The sequence below is a fragment of the Abrus precatorius genome, unplaced genomic scaffold (assembly GCF_003935025.1).
Source record: "Abrus precatorius isolate BTA unplaced genomic scaffold, Abrus_2018 Scaffold9, whole genome shotgun sequence".
NCBI classification, from domain to species: Eukaryota; Viridiplantae; Streptophyta; class Magnoliopsida; order Fabales; family Fabaceae; genus Abrus; species Abrus precatorius.
The window spans coordinates 8317413-8335026 of NW_020874439.1; the positions used below are offsets into that span (position 1 = coordinate 8317413).

General features: G+C 29.7%; 1 protein-coding gene across 5 annotated transcripts; it reads left to right on the forward strand.

Annotated features, from left to right (window-relative positions):
* The first annotated feature begins 2808 nt into the window (after positions 1-2808).
* LOC113849104 (serine/threonine-protein kinase MHK) lies at positions 2809-14394 on the forward strand. Of its 5 annotated transcripts, none has more exons than XM_027478725.1 (18): positions 2809-3065; positions 4136-4466; positions 4555-4633; positions 6011-6079; positions 6217-6306; positions 7170-7308; positions 7432-7534; positions 7723-7775; positions 8967-9033; positions 9921-10032; positions 10129-10194; positions 10293-10361; positions 10430-10490; positions 10634-10738; positions 11033-11067; positions 11183-11228; positions 12315-12390; positions 14021-14394. In XM_027478725.1, exons 2-18 carry the CDS (start codon positions 4459-4461, stop codon positions 14148-14150), a joined length of 1308 nt encoding a protein of 435 aa, XP_027334526.1. In that variant the 5' UTR covers positions 2809-3065; positions 4136-4458; the 3' UTR covers positions 14151-14394. The 5 variants fall into 5 exon arrangements, with proteins under 5 accessions (XP_027334526.1, XP_027334529.1, XP_027334528.1 ...); XM_027478728.1 differs by having other exon boundaries at positions 2859-3065; positions 14026-14385; XM_027478727.1 differs by having other exon boundaries at positions 2859-3065; positions 6217-6261; positions 14021-14385.
* The last annotated feature ends 3220 nt before the right edge of the window (positions 14395-17614 follow it).

Genomic DNA, 17614 nt, shown 5'->3' on the forward strand with positions numbered 1-17614 from the left:
TTTTTTTACCTTCATTTACTCTTTATTATCTATAAAAAGACTAAAAGTAATGACATTTATTTTTTTTATTAGTATTTTCAAAATGTCTTCTTTATATATGATCAAACCACTTTAAACAATTTTTAATTATATTTTTTATCGTAAATGTTGCTCTAATATTTTTATGTATATGATTATTTTATATAGAACATGTTATTGTTAAGGCTTTTAAAAAATAATTTAAAAAAAATTCAAAACTTTAGTTTATATAAAGAAACTCATGTTTTATGAACTTAGTTTCAAACTAGGCATTATATTACTAGTTATAAATGAATCTGTTACTTTTTAAACTAAACTAATAGTGTGAAGATATATGATTTTTAATATTTAGTATAGGTTGGTTTTGTCAAATTATTAAACCTATATCCACTTACTCCATTATTTAGGGCATAGCCCTTATTCTTTTAAAAAAAGAAAAAAAGAAAAAAAGAGAGTTATATATGCTTACAGTTTATATATTTCTATCAGATTTTAATTATAAACATTTATTTTTTAAAATTTAGTACTTTTTTTTTGTCACAAACATGATGAAAAATATTGATATGTGGCATAAAAATTTGAAATATTGTAATCTCAAGTGCATTTATAAAAATTAAATATTAATAATAATAATAAAAAATTTTAAAAGATGAAAATCAAAATCTCAAAAAAAAAAAAAAATCAAAATAAACTTAAACAAAAAACAAATTACACTTTATGTTATCTTAACTTAGTTGGGAATATTTAAAATTAAATCAAACTATTTTCAAATTATTAAATTGATCCAAAGAAATTGAAAAAAATAAATAAAAGTAAAAATAAATAGATACTGTGGTTTGCTTTGCTTTTCGATTTCCATTATTGAAACTCAACCGAACCACAGTTATAATATATTTATACTATTTTTTTATTTTTATATAAAAACTCAATCTTATCATAAATTTATATAAACACTTTATATATATATATATATATATAATGGATCACTTCTATTAATTTAAGGTTTTATATTTAAGTACTATTTTTTTATGACTAAATTTATCATTTATCATATTTTTCTTCTAATCAACACTTCTTTTTCTATTTCTTTTTGTTAACAAACTCATTTCACTTTTTTGGACTACTACTTAGTTTAAAATAATAAGTTAAATTAAAGTCATATAATAATAAATAATTTAAAAATAAATTAATAAAAAATAAAAAAATTCATTCAAAGTAACCTACAAAATATCTGACTTGTTATGATTTGATTTTTATATTATATTCAAATTAACAGTTTTCAATGACTTTTATAATAAAAATTGAATTGAATCAATTTGCAAACACTTTTAAATTTGATAAAGTATTCTACGTTCTTTTAAATTTTATCATGGATAGTAGTATATTGACTTAATCAATAAATACTTTTATATAACATAATATTATATTTATAATTTAAAATACAGATTATAAATTATATCTTATTTTTAATTTCATATTTTTTAATATTTTAATTTAATTGATATATAGACAAAATTAATATTTTCATTATCCAATGTTAAGGTAAATTTTAATTTTGTCTATTTTTATTCTTTAATTTGTAAAAATATTTTAAATAAGTCTTTTTTTATTAAAATATTTTTTTATTTTATTAAAATATTTTTTCCTATTAAAAACATTAACTTCTTTAATGATTTTTGTAATTTTCTATCATGTCAAATTTTCATCATCCTTTTCAAATCTCTTCTTTTTCCTTCCATTCATCTTCTTTTTATCCCTTTCAACATCTTAAATTTTCTCTTCCTCTTTCCATTCATCTTCTTCCAAATCAAATGAACAATGCTACTATATAAGACAAATGCATCAAGGTTTCATTTTTCTATTCTCTCTTAAACTCAAACACCTATTACTAATTTTTGTTTCAATTAACTTTTATCATGGAAAATTACAACCCAACCACTAGACAAAGCTTGAAACTCAAGCTCGAACAACAAAATCACACAATTGAAGACCAAACACGTTTGTTTGCAATTTTTAAAAGAATTTTTCTTTTTAAAAACAATTATTTTAGATTAAAAAAATCCTGTATTTTTTTTTATAATTAATTGACTTCTAAACAAAGCTTTAAACTTTATTAATCTCTTTTTTCTTCTTTTCGTAAACCTGAAATCTAAATATAATTATTTTATATTTTTATATAAAATAATTATCACTACTGATATTATATTAAATAAATAATAAAAATTAATAATATATCTTAAAAAATATAATTTTTAATTTTAAAATATTAAAATAATCATACCTGTTAAAAAAAATAAAATATCTTTTCAAAATTCCCAGACACTGCAACTAACTCATAAATTTTATACATCTTTTAATGAGGGGTAGGATAACCTTCCTGGCGTTTCCGGCAAATCTAGCACAGGGATCTGAAACAGCATATTCTCGGGAATAATAAGCGTACGAAATGACTTTAAAACCCGAAATGTATTCTTACTGACTTTTCAATCCCTTATCCCTTATCTAGCTAAAACGAGGGGTACAATTGTCTTTCGACCAGATCAATCTGGGGCCCAAGCGTCTTTTAAGTAGTTATAACTAGGGATAAAATCGGCAACACACATATTTCTGTTAATATTAAAGTAGTTGGATGGCAAAACCGTAATCTTACAACAACATTTTTATATCAATGTGGGGACCACAACCCACCCCACTACCAGCCAAGCAATCTCTATTTTAAATTTTATCAAAGAATAAAATAATAAATTTTTAAATTTTATTTAATCTTTAATATATTGTTTTTTATTTTTCAATAAAAAATTTAATATATTTATTACTTTGGTTTCTTCTCCTTCGTTTTTCTTCCATGGAATCCTCCCTCTCTCTCTCTCATATGGCCTCTTCGCAATTCCGAATTTTCTCGCTCTAACCTTTCCTCTCCTCATCTCTCTCTTTCTCCTTCCAAATCCATTTTTCTCGTTTCTTTTCCGAGAAAGTTCATTCACATTGCTGATTTGTGCTTGTGTATCTGCCGATTCCGCTCTGTTTCTATCCAATTATCTTACACGGTGAGGTCTTCCCCTTTTCATTTTTGTTTTCGAAATTTTCTTCGTGCAGTTTCGTCAATTTCCAATTCTTCGTGCTGCTTTCGTTGTCTCTTGTTGTAGCTGGTAAACAAAGTGAAATGCAGCTTGAATTATGTATTGTTTTCCTTTGTGATCGGTTTGTTTAAGAGAGAATGAGTCTTGGAAAATCAAGATGAGTTTTTGTCACACGTTTGAGTCGAAGCAATAGTTTATGGATTTATGACAAATGAAAAAAATATCAGAGATTGTGTTTTTTGAATTGTTTCTGAACAGGTTGAATTGCGCCTGACGTTTTCTTCGTGTATGATTGTTATAATTTAAAAGAAAGTTTTTTCTGGATAGATTGTGAAGATTTTTACTTCTTGGTTCTTCGTCATATATATATATATATATATTCGTGTTCTCGTTAACAGTGCTGGTTTGAACTGGCTTATCCGTGGAATTTTTTTTTTCTTGGCTTCCCGAAGAAACTTTTGAATTTTTTTTTTCCCGTACTTTAAGCTAAACCAAACAGATTAAGTTTACGTTTTTTTTTCCCCATTTCTTTGTTGTCTGAAATCGATTATTTGAACTGATTCACTTGTTAATTTTGTAACTTGATGGTCGACCAATAGATTTTGATTTTTGTGGGAAGATTAAATAGAGTGGTCTGAGAGTTGAATTCACGGTCATAAGATTGTATAAGAGTAGAGGGTATGTGATACGCTTAAATTCTTATGCAACAACACATGATTATCATCGTGTTGTTAGAATTAGTCTCTTCATAGGAAGGTTTGTTTTCTGGATCAGCGATTCAGCGTTATATTTGATTTCTGAGTAGGTTGGATGAGCTAATACCACAAAACCTTTTGGGTCTTCGCGTCAACATGTATGGGCTTGTCTGACTATTAAGTGATATTTTCTTTGCTGAGTTTGCATAGTGAAATAATATAATATTGCATTTTCCTATTATTGCACTTTTTAAGTGCACATATTGTTCACTTGATGTTGAAGGGGGCTAATTACTGTAGTTTTCAAAAGCACTAACATTTATATTTTGGTTTGTACTACAGCTTTTATGCCTGTTCTCTGATGTATGGGCTTGATTTGAAGTCAATGTAATCAAAATCAAAATGGATTTACTATGATAAAGACATCACCCAGTCAACTGGGGTTGTGAAGGTTGCAACATGTTGACGGACTGCTTCCTTTTTGTGGATCATTTCTACAATGAAAAGTGGATTATTGATGACACTAAATGCTTCATGCTACATTTTAACCCTAACCCACGTCTGCAAACTAAGTGCCAACACTGCGTTGACAGTTAGCCATGACTTCATGGAATCTGTCCTAGTCTCTCCAAAGTGTCATTGGTTGTAGTGTTGTAGTTCTAATAATGGAAAGGTTAGTTTCTTTTCATCCATTGTCTTGTGTGTTTCTGGGCTCTAAATTCTCTCAGTGGATTAAATTATTTCTGTCCTTTTCTTTTTAGATATAAACTTTTGAGAGAGCTTGGAGATGGTTCTTGCGGTCATGTATATAAAGCCCGTGATATGAGAACTTATGAAATTGTAAGCAACTCTTGCTACCTAAAAGCAATTTTTTGAACTTCAGCATATTTCATCAACTCATGTTCTTTTATAAATTATCCTCTATTGTTGTTGTATTCATCCCATAGAAAATGGCTTTCAGGAGTTTCCCTTCTTTGTTTCTTTATTGAAGATTTCTTTTGTAATTCTATCTCTTTCTTTTGCTAATAAAATTAAAAGAAAAGCTTGGAAGCTGAAATTCCATGTTTTAAATGAAGACATTTTAGTTTTCATTCTTGTATGAGTTCTGTCTAATAGTTTAAGCACAAGGAAAAAATGGCTCTTTCATACTGGTTTGTGTTTGACATCCGCATAATATATTAAACTTTTAGGATAGTTGTTAACACACACACACACAGAGAATCCTCATACTAAATACTGATTTTACAGTGGATTGAAGATTGAAGTATTGAGTCACTACTCCTTGTAATTTTCAATGTTTATAGTAAATCTTCTCTCTGAAGATTTTTTTGTTGGTTGACCAATGTTAAATTCTGTTTATTTGTTGCCTCCTCTCTATTTCCTGTTTGCACACTTGGTTACAGTATGGATGGAACCTTCATGGAAACTGTTAACATATTGAATTATCTGGGCCTAAGCCCAGAATATATGTGGAGAATTGATTGCTGATTAAGTTTAGAGGATGTGGTTAGAGGAATAAGGGAAGATCCTTTGGAAATGAGCCATGAATGTGCATGGACGTTTGGCTGTTTTACATTGAATAATTTCTAACCCTCTTTCTGTATGTATCATGGGTTTTTGCTGAGTTTCACTATAGAAATATTTGTCTTCAAGTGCTATCCTACTAGTTTACAACTGCACATGTTTTCTTTCATATATAAGCACTGTGTAAAGATAATTTCTAACCCTCTTTCTGTATGTATCATGGGTTTTTGCTGAGTTTCACTATAGAAATATTTGTCTTCAAGTGCTATCCTACTAGTTTACAACTGCACATGTTTTCTTTCATATATAAGCACTGTGTAAAGATAATTAGCACCCAACAATTACATACTGTCCAATTGTATGTAATAGTAGCCTGGGTGATAAGAGTTGATCTAAGTTCACTGTAAATATTAATTATGTTTAAAATGAGATGCATCAAAGGTATTCTGTGCAAAAATGTGATAACAATGTTATTCATTCATGTATTACATTGTGCATTGAAGGTCGAATGGATATAATGTTTTCTCATAAATTATAAAAGCATGTCTCACTGTCTCTGATGCTCCCTTATGAGGTGGTGCTATAAGTCATACTAATTTAGATGACACTTAAAACATATAGGTTCAAACTTGCACTTTTGATGTTATATTTTGGAATATCTTCCCATATTATGCTCTTCATTTTGTCTATCAGGTTGCTGTCAAAAGGTTGAAAAGAAAGTTTTGTTTCTGGGAAGAATACACAAATTTAAGGGAAGTTAAGGTATGCACTACAGTAATTTTTTTTTTTTTGGGTAGTTATAGCCTTATAGTTGGTTTTCAGTCATTCCTGGAACTGTAATAAGATTTTGTTTAAATGTTAATTTATCCTCACTTGTGTGATTTTTATTCCTTCTGCAGGCCCTCCGTAAAATGAATCACCCAAATATCATAAAGTTGAAAGAGGTTGTTAAAGAAAATAATGAACTGTTTTTCATTTTTGAATACATGGTAAAGAAACTCTTCTTTATCTATTCATGTTTCATCTGTGTAAAGATGTTGATTGTTGAGTGATATTTACACATTGCAACATAAAGATTAATTGAAGAGTAATATCTTGTTGCTTTATGATAAAACTGGACCAAAGAGATTAGAACAGAAAAGAAAAAGAAAAAGAAAAGAAAAGAGACAAAGTTCAAGAAGGAATCATGTATTATTGAGAAATGACTCTAGTTGGGGAATTGCCCCTACACTAGTGCAGAATGCTTTGTAACAAATCCTGTAACAGTTCCTATCAGGTATTCGAGAGGCTGATCTCTCCTAGTCCAATCCAAGTGATTAACCAAGATGCCCCACTTCCCTCTCCTTCTCCTATTTATCCCCCACTTGTGACTGTTGGTTATTTATCAGTTTTTATGTTGCTGATCCGGGGCTTGCCCACCTTTCTTTTTCCTTACATATGCCTTCCTTATTAGAGGTCTAACACTTTATTGTGTAAAAGTTGAAGGAAAAACATTGCTGATAAATAACAGGAGGAAAAACAATTAGGAGGAAATGTTGTCTAAGAATTCAAGACAAAACAAAAATGGTAGATAAACTACCTAAACAACATGCTGATATCCTTACATGCTTCATTAACAAAACCCATTTCAAATGCCTAAAAGCACCGGGCTAGGGCAATGCCTTCTTATATATTAAAGTTAGCCAGAAAATGTAGTACTGTTATGTGGTTCCCAGTGCTACATGCATATTTACTGGAAGAGTTATTCACTACTATGTAATTTATCCAAAACCCGCCAATCCAATAAGTTGAATGCTATGTATTGATACTTGCTTTATCAGCCAGTGCTTGACACTAGATTTCATCTCTTCAGGATGGTAATCTTTATCAATTAATAAAGGAAAGAGAAAAGCCCTTTTCCGAGGAAGTGATACGATGCTTTATGAGTCAAGTGCTACATGGACTAAGTCACATGCACAAGAAAGGATTCTTTCATCGGGATTTAAAACCTGGTAAGGCAAATAACTTCAATAAGAAAATTTCTTATAGTGCATTATTGTGTTTATATTTTTCAGTTCAATCTGTCTAAAGAGTCATATGGATCTTGATTAATGGGAATGTTTCCTTCTGTACAGAAAATTTGCTGGTAACAAATGATGTTCTTAAAATTGCTGATTTTGGACTGGCTAGAGAAGTATCATCAATGCCTCCATATACTCAATATGTTTCAACGCGGTGGTGAGTGATATTCTTTCATGTCATCTTTGTTAGTCTTTTTTTAATTTCTTTTACATGTGTACATAAATTTCTTTTTTGGGTATAACATACAAGATTTTATACTGTCTGTGTCTCTGTTAGTACATTTTATCTGAAAGGTTTTTGTCATCATAATCAAATTTATTGCATTTTTTATTTTGGGAATTCAGGTATCGAGCTCCTGAAGTTTTGTTGCAATCCCCGTGTTATACTCCTGCTGTTGGTAGGCATTAGTCTCCTTTTAAATATAATCTTTTTGTTTATGCTATTTATTGATTTTATCTACATTCTATTTCTTTGATAAACAGATTAATCTGTGTGCTGGTGTTTGTTTTTGGGAGACATCATGGATGATTTTGGATGCAGTAGTTAAAATTGTGGTTTCTGCCTTAATTTGCCTTTTACTTACACAACAACTACTGTGGTCTCCCAAAAGCAAACACAGACACTCTATTAGCTGGGGATGATTAGTTAATCCTAAACTCACTAGGGTAATGTCAAAGATGACTTATCTGTGGATAGATACCTTGTTATTCCCTTTTACTGCTATTTTTTACAGTGTGAAGAAGTTTTGAGTTGATGTCAGCTTGACGTATTTTCCTTTAGTTAAATTGATCTTTTGTGGCTTGTGGCATATAGAGATAGTCCTAGCAATAGCATATTTTGGGACATATGCTAATAAATATTTGGGAATGAATCTTGAGCCTTAAATGAACAACATAAGAGAAAAGTGGAATTAATATAAATGAGAATGTTAAGATGGATTGGTGGTCTCATGAGAAAGGAGAAGATAGAAAATAATTGTATACACGAGAATATTGGAGTAACATTGTAACACCTAAAGTGAAAAAGTTGATAGAAAATTGTTTAAGATGATCTGTTCATGTGTAAAGAAAGCAACTGCATGCATCAGCAAGGAGAGTGGATGGCATGATTTTTAGTCTAGTAAAAAAAGATAGAGGGAGACCTAGAAGAACTTTAGAAAAAATTATTAAAAGAAATCTAGTGATAAATAATATTTTTGAAAAATTAATTTTTGACTGGCACTGTGTAATCCATGTGATTGACCTCACTTAATGGGATAATGCTTGATTGTTGATGTTGTGTGCTAATAAATAATTGAAGTCAACTATTATAGCAATACCATCCTTCTCCATTTAATCTTTTATGATCTGAAGTTGTGTTGCTTTTATCCTCTGAACATCATATAAACATATTCACTTCAATACTGAATACTGAATACTGATTCAGGCAGAACTGATTCAATAAGAACTATTGTGAAAGAAAAAGAAGAACAAATATGCACATTCTATGTGGCCAAACTTGTTTGCCATTATTATGCTGTAAATTTCAGATTTATTAATGCTTGCTTTTCTTATTGAGGTGGTGAATAACAAATATAAATTATTTGCAGACATGTGGGCTGTTGGTGCTATATTAGCTGAGCTTTTTACTTTGACCCCATTATTTCCTGGTGAAAGGTATCTTACAGTCCTTTATTTTTTATTTTCAGTTTTGACTGTAAAACAGCTTACTCGATGATGACAACTAATTGTGCTTATGTTATTTACATATTTACTTTTGATTTGTTGAATGTTGCTTTTTGTGCTTCCACATATTTATTAAACATTTTTCCCTCAACAAAATAACTGCTTGTTATGCTGTTTGCATTTGAATATGAATGGATGGCATTATGGATTTTGCTTCTGATGGTTTCAATTTGTGATTTTAAAATAAAGGACAATCATGTTCGTGAATCTTGATAGAATAATGTGGATATTCAAAGTTACAAGATCAAGATAGGGAAAGAATTTATAGAGCATTGGCTTGTTTTCACTGTCTGTAATTTGAAACGTTTGGTTGAAGCATAGGAATAAAATATGTAATGATTCAAATTTTTGATAACTAATTTACTTATGCTCATAATTGTTTTTATGGTTTCATTATAAGTTTCAAGTTCATATTTCGTATGTACATTAACTTTGTTCTATCGATTTGGAAGGCATTTTTGTACAGATTTACCTGTTTTTTCTTCATTTCTTTGTTCTGTATGAATTTATTTTCATCTAAAAAGCAAAATGTTCATACCTCTCTTAAGTACACTTCTCTTAGGTGTGTGTTAACCAATGAGAAATTGATAGTCAAGAGATTGCTATTAATAGTTCAAAACAAAACATTTGAGATTATTTCCTTTTCACATCATAAGTATGGAACTTTCCTCCACCATCAATTGTAGTTGATATTGATAATATCTAAACTGGTAACTTATTACAGTAATGAATTTTTTTATTTGGGATATGTTATGTCTAAAAATGAACAATTTATGCTTTCTGTCACATCTTATGAAATTTCTTTTCTCCATTGACAGTGAAATAGATCAACTGTACAAAGTATATAGCATTCTTGGCATGCCAGATTCAACTGCTTTCACTATAGGGGCAAACAACTCTCGGCTATTGGACCTAGTTGGTCATGAAGTTGTAAGAGTTCATGTGACAGAGCCTGGTCATGTAATATTCATATTGTTGTCATCTTTTTATATCATCACTTCTTTAATTTCTCTGATGCTTGTACAGGTTCCACCTATGAAGCTATCTGATATTATTCCAAATGCTAGTTTGGAAGCTATAGACTTGATCACTGTATGCTTCAGTCAATAGAATCTCTTTCTCACTCTATACACATATATCATTGTAAATAGTACTATTTTCTAATATCTACTGCATTGTAAATTCTGTAGCAACTGCTGTCATGGGACCCATCAAGAAGGCCAGATGCAGATCAGTCATTGCAACATCCATTTTTCCAAGTAACTTTCTCTTCGAAGCCTGTTCTCCTTTACTTAATGTCTTCAATTTACTAATATATACTGGACAGGTGGATGCATGGGTTCCTTGTCCACTCAGTGATCCACTTGAGCTGAAGCTGAGTAGCAAGAGTAGGGAAATTTTGTTTTCTTTCTGTTTTGTATCCTTGTATTGAATATTTCAGTTTGTTAGATATTTACATGTTTCATACTAATTGCATCGTGATAGGTATTTGGCTCTACTGTTTATTGTTTTCTTCCTTCACTACTTACAGGGGCAAAGCCAAATCTTGAGCTGAAACTACAGGATTTTGGCCCTGATCCCGATGATTGTTTTCTTGGCTTGACATTAGCTGTAAAGCCCAGTGTTTCAAACTTGGGTAAATTCAACCTTAACTATTTTTTTAACTATAGTAAAAGTAACTTAGATCAGTTGACATTGTTGTCAGTTAAAATTTGTTGAAAATGATTTTTAATTTGATATGTTGAATCTATGTTCCTTTTTCTGAATGATTTTTGATAGTTTTGAAATGTCACCTTTGATTTTTCTTCTTCACTTAGTAAATTTTGCATCTCTTTGGCCTTTCTTCACTTTTCAAAACTTCTCTCATTTTCTGCTTTGCTTTATTAACATTACACATTGCTGACCATTTAATTATTATCATTTCCTGCAGATGTGGTCCAAAATGTATCTCAGGGTGTTGGAGAGGTTGGAACTATGCTGTAAATCTTGAAGCATGACGTATTCTATTTTTATTTTTTGAAATCCTAATAAGATGTCTGTTTAACTTGATTTTGACATAATGCATTTTATGAAATTGCAGAACGTACTATTTTGCACGGATTTTAATGATAATTCAGATCAGTCAGGTGAATATCTTACCTTCTATTTGATTTGTAATCTTTCTCAAGGTTAGTTATGTTTACAGAGTAACCTTTAACTTTTGAAAGTTTAAATTGGGCTTGATTCAATTGTTTTTCGAAAGCTTCATTCTGCTGTGTAATTTAAAACGATCTATGTTAAATGAGAGAATAATTTTCCGATATCAACAAGAAATCCTTCTATTTACATAATTGAAAAGCAAAGAGTAGGTATTTAACACAGGTAATACCTGAAAACCATTGCACACTCTTATCTGGAAATAGAAAAAGAAAACGATTGAATCCCTGTATCTTTTCTATCATCCGTCATAAAAGCTTTAACAGAAACCAAATTAGCTGACCATAATTATGTTACCTAATTCAATCCTATATAGATGTGTAATGGCTTATTTTTGTGTTTATAACATCTTAAATTTCTATTGAGCCAATATTGTAAAAAATTGATTGAAAATATGGCAAAATTCTGCAAAATAATAGCAATAAGATGCTGAAAAATTTGTTTAGAACTCTAGAAATGATTAGGAATATTCTGGATGACTGAGCAACAGTGCAGTGAAAATGTCTGCAGTTATGGAATTAACTCAATAAACCATTGACCAAACAAAGTTCACCTTGAAGTGAGCCTTCGATTCTACTGTGAATTATAAATTAGTAAAATTCTAATCATTATATTCTATTCTGGATAAACCCAAGAACACGTGAGTTTAGGGTTGCTTTGTAAAATAATTAACTTGTAACTAAAACTCATTTTGCAAATATTAGTTTTGTTTACCAGTGTTATCCAAGAAGTGCTCTGAATGAACCTTTTCCTTGGACATTGTTTGGAAGAAAATTATGAACTGTCAAATTACTAAAACTCCCGTTGAAGTGATTTGATCCAAATAATATATAACAATGGCTTAAGTTTTTGGTCCCTCAAATTCAAGAACTGCCATACTATTCACATAGCTGTCCTATTTGACGTCTATTTCTTGGATGGGACATGACAGTTCTACATTCTTCTGCTTTTAGTTTCCTCTTTTTACTCTTTCTTTTTATTTGATAATACTGAGTTATGTTTATTGTGTGATGTAGTATTTTGGACGTTATTAAATCCTGATCAAAATGGAGTTCATAACTCAGCAGAGACTTCTTTGTCATTGTCATTCGGGTAAGTTGTTGCATGTGTTTTTCGCTTTTCCTTATCCTATACATGTAGATGGTTTCATTATCAGAAGGTAAAGCAAAACTAAGGGCACTTTTTAAAATGAATAAAAGGTAGCGTCTTTCGACTAAAAGCTTCATTACTTTGGATAGCCTATATATCATGGAATATAGATGTTGAAATAGATTCAACTACTGTCGTTTTGGCTAAGTAAGCAACAGGTACCCAGCTTGATATCTAAATCCCTGTGAATATTAAATAATGCAAGAGACATTTCATAAGCCAATGGATAAAAATTATAAAAAAATTGAACATATTCTGTTGATTTACTGACACTTAGTGTAAGCGATAACTTTTTCGTAAACTGCCAGATGGGGCAAATCTATAGCCCACGAGAAAACACTACCGATGAATAGAAGCTTTTTACTCTATTTTATTTATTTAATTTTATGACAGTTATCTTTTGTTTTTGTTTTTATTTTTTGAAGTAGTTGTCTTTTGGTTGAATCCAAGAGGAATTCAAATTAAAATTACATATTTGCGAATGAATAGGAAAGGAAGAGAGTGGAAGAGTCTTTTTGACATGTAGATGTTTTTCCCCATTCATATTTTTGATGCGTCTTTTCAACGAGCAAAGCTTTCACACACCATGCCCGGTCCAATGGTAAAGCAAGTCAAGCACTTGCTTTGGGCCCCAAAAAGTTGATAAAAAATTTGGCCTAAAAAAATTTTTAATATTAATAATTGTTAAAAAATTAAAATTTCAAGAAGTTATTTCTTAATTGATAGGTAATATAAGAAATAAGGATTTTTCCGCTTGAAAGTAAGTCATGAGTATTTACTCTTTCGCCCATTCGTTGACACTTTGTTTATCTTATCAATTCTGATTAAAATTCATGTATTGTGATATCTGGTTTGTGTTTGGCCCAACTTTTTAAGGAGCTTAAAATTTATTTTATCGTTGAAGTTTAAATTAAGAGTTTTAAATTAAAGTTGTTTGGTGATTTTAATTTTTTTTTTTGTGTAAGTCATTTTAAAAGTTTTTTTTGGAGTAGTGTAGATCTTGAAATTCGGAATTTGAAAGATTCTTTTTTTTTTCCGAAATTTTGTTTGATCCAATTTCTCCTTTTTAGTAGTTCAAAATAAGTTAGGTTAACATCTTAATATTATAAATATTGAAATATATTAAAAGTCACTAAAATAAATATTAAAATGTTAATTATCTAAATTTCGGGCTAACAATACCTTTTTCAAATATTAGTGTTGCTGTTTATTTATTTATTTTCAAAATTCAATATAAATCAAATTCCACTCAATAAATTTACATATTTAATTCATTCTTCTATTTCTAATCTAAATTAATTATAACCAAAATTTTGAATTGTTCTTTTCTTACCTGAGATTAATATATGTCCAATAAAGATTGTTTAGGTTTGGTTTTATTATGAATTGAGAAAGATGTTTTGAATTAAAAGTTTCCATGTTTGCAAGTATACAAGGGTTGCCTTGTATGTTTAGGTTTGCAAATAGAAAAGTGGGCGAAAAAATGCGAAAAAAATACTGGAATGAGGATTTGTTTTCTAAACTGTACATCAATACATGAACCGTCGTTTAACTTGTCTTGTCCTCTTTACAGTTCAGTTCAGCATCAGCCAATTGGAGTTCCACAATCAGCCGGATTTTCTTTTCAGCCTTTGCAGCCTAACATATTAACTACACCATTTTTGGCTCTGTCTTCCCCATTCCAGCGTGGGCACTGCCTTTGAATGATTAATTGAACTTTGAATGATGCAGTATTATCATGAATCTTTATAATGCATATAACAGTTTTTATTTAAGTTAATATTCTGTACAGCTCTCTTTAGCATTTAAATAGTTTCTCCTTAGCATGAAATATAATGTAATTACACATCAAATTCTACAAAAATACTTGATTCCATTCCTTAACTGTAACATTCAATTTCAGTATTTTTTCTCTGAACTGAAATAGAGAATTCGGAAATCAGGTGTCAAATTCTGTGTCAAATTCCTGAACAGAAGCAACCAAAGCAAAATTTGACGTAATAACTTGTGAAATGCACACAACCATTCCTTGGATATGTTTGCGAGTGGGCTTGATTAGGGAAAGGAAAATAGGACAATTTTTAAAATTGAGTTATATAATATCTATTAAAAATTAAGGTATTAATTTGTTAATTTATTACTTTTTATTTTGAAATATCTTTTAGAAACAAATTTTGCATACCTCCCCTTTCTCTAAAATTGCACTTCCAAACACCTTCAATTATTGGGTCCACTTTTAAATAACCTATAAATTATTGAACAAAACTCAAGTGCAGTAGTATTGATACTGTTTTTTTGTTTTTTTAAAATTAGAGTTGGAATTTCACTTTCGATAATCCGTATAATATAGATCAATATTAATGATCAGCACACTAATAATCGAGGTTAGTATATGTGATCAATACTGCTTTGCTTTAGAAAAATAGCACAACAGTTCTTATGGTATTGTACTTAAATTTTATCCTTTATTTGCTTGAATGGTTCCCTTAAAACTAAAGCGTCTAAATATGTGATTGTCTAATTTTTTTTTATCCTCACTATAAACAAATAAACATAAGATATGCATAATTTAGCACAATATTGCTTGATTTTAGACAAAACTGAAATAATTCAGACTTCTTTATTTAAGTTTTGAGATTTAGATGTTCTCCAACGTGCGGCGTGAGAATTGAACATTTTGTTATTTTTTTACTTAAACGTTAAGTAAATTTTAAAGTAGTTGCTTAAGTGAGTACAATTATCACACAAGTGGGTTGTGAATAACTTAATTGAATATATAGCTCATCTAAGTGAGAATATGTTAGTATAATTGAATTTCACTTAAGTGATTTGCATATCATTAAGCAAATTTATTGCTTTACTAAATATTAATAACTTGAAGTAAAAAAACAAATAACAAACACTGTAAGCATAATTTTTGACTTAAGCAAGAATATATTTGCTTAAACAAAATACAAATTGCTTAAGTGAATATGAATTACCTTAAACAAAAGTTGGACGAGAGCAAACTCAAGCAAGTTGCTTAAATAAAACTAAATTTGCTTAAGTGAAGTTAAAATGACTTAAGTAAATTATGATAAGAATAGACTTTTTAAGGCATGATATTTTTCTTAAACAAATTACACCTAATTTGAGTGAATTGAGATTCACTTAAGCAAATTTAGAATTCCTAAGCAAATTATTCAAAAAATACTATATATGTTTCTAAAAGTTAGAATTGAAAAACAAACTAAAAGACATTATCAAAGAAAGAAAAGACATTTTTAATATATAAAAAAATATGTTGAGTTAACTAAAGAAACAATTTAAATAAAAGAAATTATATCATTAAGTATATCTTTAGATCCTTAAAGAAAATTACATCATTAAAGAAAATAAAGAAAATAGTAATTTAAACAAAAGAAGCCTTTAAGTCCATTTGTTAAATATATCTTCCATAAAAATTCCTTCTCCATTTACTTCTTTACTTATCAGTATCATTATCATGATCAATTTGATTTTTTGGTGCTTCTTCCTTTTACCGTTCTTTATTTTGGTCTCAATCATCACCATTATGTTCATACTCTAGTCCTTCTTCTTGTTGTCCTACTTTGTTTTAAAATATTTTCGTGTAACGTTTACTGTTTTGGTGATATTTCGAACTGTGAGTCGAGTTTTAAGACGATTCTTTTTTAGATGCAAAACACTTTTTTAGGGCTTCAGTTTGGAGTCTTGTTTTGCAAAAAATGGAGCCCGTAGGCAAAAGAATTGGCCTTCACAACTTGTTCCACATGCTTGCACGTTTAGACCCGTTTTACTGTTTCAGCAATATTCGCAGCTTCATTTTGAAGCTCTCTTTTGCAGCTTTAGTTTGGAGTCTGATTTTGCACAAAAGAGATCTTAGACTTGGAAGATATGACATTCGCAGTTTTTTTCTGAATGGCTACACCCCTACAGATTCTAAGCATTTCTGGGTAATGTTAACTATTTTGGTGATATGTCAAACTATGAGTCGAGTTTTGATAAATCCATAATTAGGTCCTCTTCTACGACCCATATATTTATGTTTAGCCTTTATTTTAATTGAGTTTTACACTGATTTATATGTTAAATATGCATTTTAGTATGAAGAGGTCACAAGTGGATTTTAGGCCCAAATTGATGAAAGATCAGAGCTTCACAATAGTCAGTACGCCTAAACCCTTTCAACAAGGCCTTGCACGACTGTGCTCATCTATGGGAAGCCCAATTATAAAGAGCTTTTAGGATTTTCAAACCCTATAAAAGAGATACCTCAGGCATCTTGTTGGACACACTGTTTACATATTGTCTTTTATTCTTTGATACACCTTTTATCTTGTCTCTCTTGCACTGGATTGTTGGCATACTCTTGATGGAACTTGGAACTTCGAGCGACCGTACTTGAAGACCAAGAAATATCTCTTTCTAGTTTGCTTTTCTCTATGACTTTGTTTACGATTGTTTTAGTTCTTCTATTTAGCATGAGTAACTAAGTCCATAGTTAGGGCTATGAGAACTATTGTTCATGAATTTATGAAATTTTTGAAGTTTGAATTTATATTTGGTTTCCGTTCATGATTAGCTTTTATCCTATTGCGCATAATTATAATCCTAATTAATTATATTGTTAGGAGATTGTACCTCGATTAGTTAATGGATCTATAGGGTAAAATGAGAAAAGGATTAGGTGGACCAAACCAATCTTTCTCTTCCAATCGTTATTAAATTAACAAGTTCATAGGTACTTTATTCTTTCTTAATTGATGTCTTGCATGATCATTAGGGATATTAACTTAGAAAAAGAATATTAATATTGTATGATCATTGGGTATTAATAGTAGTTGTATGAATGATTGGTAATCACAAAAAAAATCAAATTTAGAGTTAAATGGAAAAATAACATAAAGGATTGAATGAGAAAACTCATATGCCCTAGATTCCTCGCTTATAAGTTCAACTAAGATGTGTGTTGTGTTATTTGCTTTTATTCATAATTAATTTTATAATTAAATTCTGGTTCTTACTTAATTTCACATCTTTTAGGCTCAAACAATTGAATTAAGAAATTCTTAGTGATTATAAATCAATCTTTGTGGGATGATATTTTGGGAACTTATTTTAGAATCCTTTATTACATATCGATGAGTACACTTGCCCTCCGAACAAG

Excerpts from the sequence above, each read along its gene's own strand:
- LOC113849104 (XM_027478725.1), top strand. Across the intron at positions 11,068-11,182 it reads TATCTCAGGGTGTTGGAGAG|AACGTACTATTTTGCACGGA; the intron begins GTTGGAACTATG and ends ATGAAATTGCAG. Across the intron at positions 11,229-12,314 it reads TGATAATTCAGATCAGTCAG|TATTTTGGACGTTATTAAAT; the intron begins GTGAATATCTTA and ends TGTGTGATGTAG.